The sequence below is a fragment of the Electrophorus electricus genome, chromosome 7 (assembly GCF_041902795.1).
Source record: "Electrophorus electricus isolate QZ-2024a chromosome 7, ASM4190279v1, whole genome shotgun sequence".
Lineage (NCBI taxonomy): Eukaryota > Metazoa > Chordata > Actinopteri > Gymnotiformes > Gymnotidae > Electrophorus > Electrophorus electricus.
Genome location: NC_137503.1, coordinates 27,070,689 through 27,079,913, shown reverse-complemented (window position 1 = coordinate 27,079,913; position 9,225 = coordinate 27,070,689). Strand labels below are relative to the sequence as shown.

Genomic DNA, 9,225 nt, shown 5'->3' with positions numbered 1-9,225 from the left:
AAAATGAGTACCGGTCATTGTTTAAACTTTTATATAGACTATAACTATATGTCATATAGACTATAACGTACATCATAGTATTGAATAAGAAGGCCTGTCTCACAGTTGAAGTTCCAATTCATCCCAAAGGTGTTAAATGGAGTTGAGATCAGACCTCTGTGCAGGACACTGAAGTTCCTCAACACCAATCTCATCAAACCATGTCTTTATGGACCTCATTTTGTGCACAGGGGGAGTCATGCTGGAATAAGATCAGGCCTTCCCTAAATTATTGCCACAACGTTTGAAGCATATAGCTGTCTAAAATGTCTTATGTATGCTGTAGAATTAACATTATCCTAATAAACCTAGCCCAAACTCTGAAAACCAGACCTAGACAATTATCCCTCCTTCACCAAACTTTACTGTTGACACTATGCTTTCAGGTAGATAGCATTCTCCTGGCAACCACTAAAGCCAGGTTCATCTACCAGACTGCCAGAATATGAAGTGTGCTTTATACCAATCCATGTGTGGTTATGAGGCTACTTGACTATGGAAACTCATCTCATAAATAAATATCTGAAGCACAATTCTTGCTTTTATGCTTTGTATTGCCAGATGTTACTTTACATTCCGTGTACCTATGGATGGATCTGACCTGTTAGTGCAATATATGTGCCTTCTGATCCTAATTGCTGTCAGATTAAATTCTGAAATAGGTGGTAATTCCATCATTGTTTAGTGGAAATTCTTTGCTTTGTTACTCTATGCTGCTTCTCTGGCTCATGGCACTGATACATGCATTGACCCTTTTACTGGGAATGCAAAGGCACTGGACCATATGGTAAAAGCAGATATTGAAAGAGTAAGCTATATCCTAAGTGCCTTATGGCTTATTTATCAAGATAATGGATGTTAAAATAATGCTGTTTATATGATTTCTGTTTAACATTAGCTTAATTTCACAGACTTCAGTCAGATGCCAATGCCATAATGACACACACACACAGTTTTCTAAAAGATTGAAGATTTAGGAGCACTGGGATCATCTGGGTTGATCCTGTAGGGCTAAATCAATCATGCTGTTGTAGTGTGGGAAACTCTGGCTCTGAACAGAAGGGCCAGTTTCAATTCACTTGTGCTACACATCCAGGTGATGCAAATCTATACTCCCCCTGGCTACAACCACAAAACAATAGCTGCACTCAGCCACAAAGGGGACTCTGCTCATTCATGAGAACTGGAACCTGAAGCTCATTTACACTATATGCTAATACTGTATTAAGATGTGATATGGGCTGTATTACAGAGGTGCATGCACCTAAAAATAAACTGCTTATTAATTAATACAGACTTTGCCTTATAACAGCCAGACAAACATCAAGTGCCTCACAACACCAAAACCCATACAGATCTATTGCAGTGTGTATGCCCTGCCAAAATCAAAAATTTTTAAGTTGTGTATATTGCTTAGAAACATTTACTTTTCAATGCAGTTTCTATAGATGCTCCAAGAGCCTTGACAAACTTATAATAAATGGGTAAAGTTAGAGCTGTTTCACTGGCTATTCACTATTGAGTTCAAGTTCCTGTCTGGGTGGAGTTTCCATGTTCTACCCACGTCTGCGTGGGTTTCCTCTGGGGTCTCTGGTTTCCTCCCACAGTCCAGGTTGACTGGATATTCTAAATTGTCCTGTGTGTATGTGTGTGTGTATGTCCAGTGATGGTTGGTACCCTGTCCTGGTCTTAACCTCCTCCCCTTTCCCTGCACCCGATGCAGTCCCCCAGGGGGCTGTGGTTTCTGACTGAGAGTACACGGTGTGCAAAATTGGCTGCCGCTTCTCATCAGGTGTGTGTGTGTAAAAAAAAAAAAGTGATATTTGTAAAGCGTCCTTGAGTTTGCGAAAGGCGCTATATAAATGCAACTAATAATAATAATAATAATAATAATAATTAGTGCTTGCATATGTGTAGAGTACCAGGCAGCTACTGTACAGACTGAACCCCCAGTTGTTCTCTTCAACACATGGAATGTTTAAAAATCTTAAATTGCTTGTCTAGCACCAGGGCTATCAATGTGAAAGTGTTTTCCACTAGTGCTAATCTTTGTTCTAAGAGCTATCACAAGGTTCCAGTTCAGGACTACTGTGCACCTCAGTGAGCATGGGGTATGTAAATGGTTTTGAACTACCAACCTCACAAGATATCTTGGAACTTTGATTAATTTCTTCTCCTCCAAGATAAGGCAACCCTATGTGGCAAACCTCCTTCTGGATGAGCTTCCTGTCCTGAGCCTGTAGCATGAGTAATTTGTTGTCTTTGCTTTCCAGTCCAGCTGTGGATGAGGTGTCCTGTGGGGAAGCAGGGTAGTCTCTGAGCTGGTTTGAACTTATGAGGCTGTCCAACTGAATAATATGCTCCAAATCTCCTATCTTAGTACTTACTTTTGATGTGGCAAGCTGCTCATCAGACTTATTAAATCCATATTTCATCAAAGAGTTTTCTTTCACCATCCAGTCTCTAATTGCCAGGAATGGGTCTACAGTACTCAACACTACACCCCTTGACTGATCTCCTCTGGAGAATTCTCAGAACAATATACAGTAAAACAGTCACCAATGTATAGGCTATTAACATATTCTGGCAACACACAATGCAAGCCCAAATCCATGTAGCAAACATGTTTGACACTCTGATAAATATGAACTGTTGGAAAAAACCAAAAGGATAACATACTGCTTTAAAATCCAGAATCTGAGAACATATGATTTTCATTTGCTTCCTTGGTGGTCTTGAATGGACTTTGTAAGAGTATTTCAGTGGCTGTGTCAAAGCTTAGCTCAGCTGTACTCTGCAACCTCTTTTTCACATTCCCAGTGTTCCTCTTGCACAAGCTCTTTCAACCTCAAATTAGTGGTGGATGTTCTTCAGGCCTGTGGAGAAATATAGAGCTTTTGCTGTAGACTGCAGAAATAACACAATCTCTTTCCATTTCATCAGGCACTGTCAAATTCCCAGTTGTTAAGGAGACCAGAATTCTTCTTTCCCTGATGATTCCCCTTAGCAACATTGGTTTTATAACCTGGTCCTCCAGCCAGTGTATTTATGTAAGTGTCCCATTTCTGACCTTGTCTGTGTCAGAAAAACCTAGTACTTTGCTGCAACCAATTATTCTCTTACTTTCGCATGCAACCACACCATCCTCAGAGTGATCCTGGAAGTTGCAGATAGAGAAAAGAAATAGTTACACCTGCTCTGCTTTATAATTTGTTTGTACAGTTGAGTGACGGTATTGGTGCATTCAGTAAAAGAAGTTCAAGAGAATTTGCCTTAATATACCTCCAGTGGCCCATCAACAATAAAGGTGTATTCAATTGTACAACGAAACAGAATTACACACTAAAGCATACAATGACCTTTCTCATTAACGTGTTTTCTTTCCAAAGCGTGCACACGGAGTGCTTTCTCTTTGTTGCAAGAGAGTGTTTTGAGAAACCCATGGCTCAAAAACAATTTAAATCTTTCTTGAACATTAAAACCATAAAACTATGAAAGGAACTATAAAACATTGTTTATCAATTAACAATCTGAGCGTCTTATCAATTGACAATCTGAGCGAGTCTTTATGCTTCATGGCATGTCCTTGGAACTATAAAACATTGTTTATTAATTACAATCTGACAGTCTTCTACACTGATATCGCTTCTATGAACGTACCACGCACATTGTTATAGGATGGAAAGGAAATAACCTTCCAAAACAGGAAATATGTGGCGAGAAGCTCCGAAATGCCAGCTTCCTATAGTTACGTTTAGGTCTTACAGATCCTATTAGTTACTCTAAGCCTAAAATGCAAGAAATGTATTTTTGTCGATAAAATGTTTTAAGGTTTAACGTGAATCCTGTTCTGTGCTGAAAACATACCGTCACGATCATGTTGCTGTTTGACTACCTCTGCTATTCTCTTTCAGATCAGATCTACACTATTAGCTAGGAAACATTATTTACACTTGATGCAATACCTGTCACGTGAAGATTAGCTCAGCAAATTCAACCTCAGCACTATTTCAGTGGCCACGGTAGTACTTGTTTCTTGGGTATCTCGAATTCTAATGTAAGTACTAACGTCCAACTTTCTCTCAAACTGCAATTTCAGTGCAAAGTCTGGTGCAAAGAATAAGTCACATCTTTTAGATCAGTCTCTATCAACGTTAGTCTATAATTAAATTTCTGCAATTAAACATAAAATACAAATCGAGTTACAAGTCAAGTAACAAAACCTTATTTTGGGTCGCTCCTGGATGCGTTATCAGCCGCTTTGCCATCTAGTCGTAAACCATGTCTAATTTGGTTTATCTCGTTGGCATTACCTTTATATAGACCTTGAAGTAAGGTGTGACAGATAAGCTTTGGATATTTATTTTCTGCAAATCAGATTGTCTATCTTATAGTTAAAATGTAACCTGCACATATTTATAATTAATTAAATGATTAAATCAGTAAATGCTCCGGTTTTAAAGAAAATATTAATATATAAACGACAATGCCTCAAAATTCCCGCCAGATGGCCTTATTGCTTTTTGAATGGTGGCAAGCGCAGCGTTACTGGGTAAGTCTGCATTTGGGAATCGTGTAGTGTCTGTCACAAGTCTATTTAATAGCTATTCAGATGTCTACCCGCATAAGCTTACAGAAGTGTTAGTGTATGCCTTTTATAAATACAGTGCGTTTTAAGTGCGCTGGTAGTCCCTAAGATGAAGATCCTTGTTAAATATAGACTATTTGCGCACTTAACATCACTGCTGTCGATCCGGTCTTTAAACTGGGTAGTGTTTTAGGCGCTGTATCTATACTGAACATACTCTTGACTGAATGTTTCTCACTTACGACTTGTCTTCAAATGACAGCCACTAACAAATGTCCAACCTGTTAGCTAATGAGTTCGTTATAGCCTTGAAGTTAATTAAAAGACTCGACGCATGGGTCTCGTTTCTTGGTTTCTGAAAGAGGGACCGATGTGAAGCAGGAGCAGCAGTCTGCCATCATCAGAGCGCTCGTAACGGTGGTCAGCGTGAGTGAAACTGTGTAAGGCGCTAGTGCGTTTGCCCGGTCTACCCTATATGGCTTTGGATTAGCCCTATGCTAATATCGGCAGGAGAGGAGAAGCGCAGAAGCACCGCGTCGTTGCGTGTTGTCGGTGGTGGCTTTTAGAGTCTGGGCAGACTCATCAACAGCCATGGCTGAAGGCGGAGAAGGGGAAGATGAAATTCAGTTCTTACGAACTGTAAGTACGGCAATGATCGGTGCTGACTGAACGAAGTCAGTTGCAGTTTTGGATACGGCGTATTTTAATGCGACTCCGCATGGGGTCGTTAAAAAAAATACATTCAATGTTGAGACATCGGATTTGGGAGGTCGAAGACAATCAGTACTGTTACATTTTCAACGCTTCTGTTGTATTCTTCTCTTATGTGGGAATGATTTGCTATGTCGTATATTATTCGTGATTTACCTTAATTTGGAACTTGATGCAGTTGCAGAGTTTACTGCGCTCGTAACGCACCTGTCCTTAAAGCGCATGGATAGGAATCCAGATGAGTCCACTTACTGCAGGTGCAGGAGCAACTTAAACGGACTAGCATTTGAAGGCTCGCTAAAAAGTTTTTTAATTGTATTGGTTTTTTTTTTTTTTTTTTTTTTTTTTTTTTGTACAGATAATTTGTTACGGTATCTGCTTCACGATTGGGTATGTTTACCGTAACCCCCATTAGATTAAATGATAAATGGTAAATTAGCTTTATTTATCTCACACGAGATAACGTGCTGTACGCGTTATTCCTATATGGCCATACATCAAATATGCTATTCTAGTTCATATTCGGCCTTTTCTATTTCTGTTGCAGGACTCAGATTAAGTACATTGGCTACATACGTCCGACCATCGCAGTTATCTTTGTAATCGATATAATAAGATGAGAGCTCTTGTGGTAATGATTGACCGTCACTCTTGGTTAGCCCTGAAAAATTGACAGTTGTATACACGTGTTTACATGTTTGGTGGTTGTCTTTGAAGAGATATGTCATAATCCAGTTGCTGACAGTGGTTACCTGTATATGGCACTTAAGTTATTAAAAGACAGCTACTGTATGTCTCAGTTATATTTTTTAAACATGATTTACTTTTTATTTGGTGTGTAATGGATGAGGCTGTATTAGACAGCAGAGAAAATAAATCCATAGGTGTGAACTCCCCCACCCCACCCCCCCTTTGCAAAGGTGGCTATTTAAGATGACATTTTCCCCAGGATTAATTGTCACCTCAGACTGCTTAGCGTGCTTGCTGTGTAATAACTCACAACACTCAGATTCTATTCCAGTGGTATGCTAACAATCTGATGACACTCAAAGTTGCGAGAGGGTTAAGAATGAATTATGACTGCTCCATTCATGAAACGTATGAGTTCACACATTTGATGCAGCTAAAGGTAATTTAGGCTAATTGGAGAAAAATATAAATGTAGACCTATGAGAATATGATTTTTTTTTAAGATGTTGTGAAGATATTGTATATCTCTTGCAATTGTGCTAGTCAGCCATTGTGCTAGAACATTTGTTGTGCACCATCAGATGTTGCGTTTCACAGCCAAAATACATATTCAATCCTTACAAGGCTGTTCATGATTTTTTTTAATCAGATTTTTTTGCCAAGGCCTGACAGTAATGTACGGAGTCATTTAAGGGTGAACTTATTTGACCATTCTGCTACATCCATGTAAAAATTACAAGGATGTAGCAAAAATAACAGTTTGCCACAAGGTCTTGCATGTGGCAAGTGTGTGTGGTCTGACCTTGGTGGTGAAAGCAGCCAGTGAAGACATCTAGTCACTATATGGAAGTGCTCAAAGAATGAGAGTAGAGCCCGTTCTCCCAGTAACCTCTAGACTGGTATAAAATATGACCCATTTCAGGCTTTAAATTTGGGAGGCTGCTGTCTAACTGTTGGGCATAAAAATATAATAGTGCCATTGTGTGTCTTAGTAGGCCATACAATGTTCATATCATAATTCAGGTTCAGCAGTGTTTAGTGTCATTTGCTTTTAGCTGATATCAGGTCCTGTTAATGCAATAAGTAAATGCTTATGTAAATCTTTATTTATTTATTCGATTGTTTATTTAACTGTTTGCTTGTTTGGACATTTGTCCTTCCTCCCCGAACTTAACTGTTCTCTCACCTGGTGGGACACCTTTTGCCTAGGTGCTGCTGGCAGCTCCAGTACAGTAGCAGTGGGCTTATTTGGAGTTTATGTTGTTCTGGAAGCCCTCTACATTCCAAGACAAGACTCCAGGGTTTAAATTTAGCCACCTAAAAGCTGATGCTTCCACTGCGCATACACACACAGTTCTCTGGCACCAGCCTCTCCCAGGGCCATTGCATCAGCTCGCTTAGCTAACTAAGTTAGCCACTTGTTTTTTATTGGGGTTAAAATTGTGCAGCTTGAGTAGTATTACTGCAACATGGTGAAGCTGTTTTCTCTGATCAGTGTTATTTATTTCAATTTACTATTACTATTTACTATTAGATGTTTATTTATTAGTTATTATTCAGAGTACTGGACTTTTTACCTAATCATTCAGTATTACATAAGTTATATAACTCTTACATACTTCAAATAGTTCATATGGGTGTTATTATTATTCCATTTATATAGCACCTTTCTCAAACTCAAGGTCACTTTACAGACAGATATCAGCTTTTACATTCACTCACACACCAATGAGAAGCGGCAGCCAATTTGTGCACAGCATACTCTCAAACGGAAACCACATCCCCACATCCACATGCACTCACGCACACACTTACACACAGGTCACATCCATACAGGACAATTTTGAGTATCGAGTCAACCTAACCACCATGTTTTTGGACTGTGGGAGGAAGCCAAAGACCCAAGAGGGAACCCATACAGACACAGGGAGAACTCCACCCAGATAGGGACTCAAACCCCAAACCCTAGGGCTGAGAAGCAAATATGCTAACAACCAAGGAACGATGATACCCACTGTGTGGCATGTGTGTCTATTACACATTTACCCTGTTAAAATAAATGTTGTTGCACCAGCAACCAAGATAAAAATACCCAATTATTATTAGTAAAATACCCAATTAGAATATTTCAGTATGTCTAAAATAACTCTCCCTGTCATTACCAAATAACAAATCCACAACACAAAGTAAAGTTTAAATCTGCATAATCTATAAAGGTTGACCTTTCTAATCGAACTGAGGGAAGGCTGTTTTTGGTTAGAGCCACTTACGGCAATCAACAATGAAACGTAATACACTTCTTCATGGGCTTCTTGGTGACTTTCCTGCTTACATAAATGGACAAATGCTTTATTATTTATAGTACACAACACAGCAGGTTGTTCTCACGTTTGGTAGATGTGGTTTTCTAAAAAATATCCTTAAAAGTCTGAACTCTTTTCTCTTTTTGGAGAGCATTTATATCAACTCCGTGCAGGACTGTGCGCTATCAGATCAGTAGATTCATGACCATCATTTCATGAAAGCCTTTGTTTTTCTTTTCAGCTGTTCTTGACTAGATGATAATCTAGCCACTCCATTTTGATCTATCTCCAGTTATATGGTAGCTGAAGGCAATCGTACATTTTCCATTTCCGAGGAAGTCTTATGATAAATCTAGAATATACTTTATACAAAGTATATTATACTAGAACGTTTCCCTTGCTTTGATGCTGTGTGTTTTTGCTGTTACATTAATGTTTTTGGGGGGTTCTTACCATGTGTATTTGTGATCAGTAGCTGTGGTAGAGACACACAAAATAATGGATACATTGAATGGCTTTTTGTTTGGGGGTGCAGAGCAAGGCCGTTTAAGGTGCTGAGAGGAGACGGATGAGGTGACTCAAAGGTGTCCAGGCTCCTGACCTCACCAAGCTTCATCTGCCCCGGCTCCCTTTGAGTTTTATTAAACTGACTCTGATGTCACTGCCTTGGTGTGCTCCCTGGCATGGGTTTGGTCCCAAAAGGGCTAGGAGCCATCTGTGCTGAAGGACACAATGTCTTCCCACATCAATCACTTTCCCCACTGTGGATTCAAGGGTGATCATGTTTATAATTGACTTGACATGAGCTTCTAAGAGAAAGGCCGCACTCCTTCTGGATTAGATATAGGATTACCTGAGTAGTTGAGAGCAGGACAGAGGCTGCATTCATCAGTT

The 9,225-nt window shown here is 39.4% G+C and overlaps 1 protein-coding gene across 5 annotated transcripts in view; it reads left to right on the top strand.

Annotated features, from left to right (window-relative positions):
- The first annotated feature begins 4,693 nt into the window (after positions 1-4,693).
- The window catches only part of ryr3 (ryanodine receptor 3), a 70,720-nt gene continuing 66,188 nt past the window's right edge, over positions 4,694-9,225 (top strand). For 3 of the 5 annotated variants that reach the window (XM_081717499.1, XM_081717497.1, XM_081717496.1), the window contains exon 1: positions 4,695-5,266. In XM_081717499.1, the coding sequence (XP_081573625.1) occupies positions 5,219-5,266 (48 nt within the window). In that variant the 5' untranslated portion in view covers positions 4,695-5,218. Of the gene's footprint in view, positions 5,267-9,225 lie in introns of all 5 variants that reach the window. The other 2 variants (XM_026998958.3, XM_081717495.1) reach the window with 1 other exon arrangement.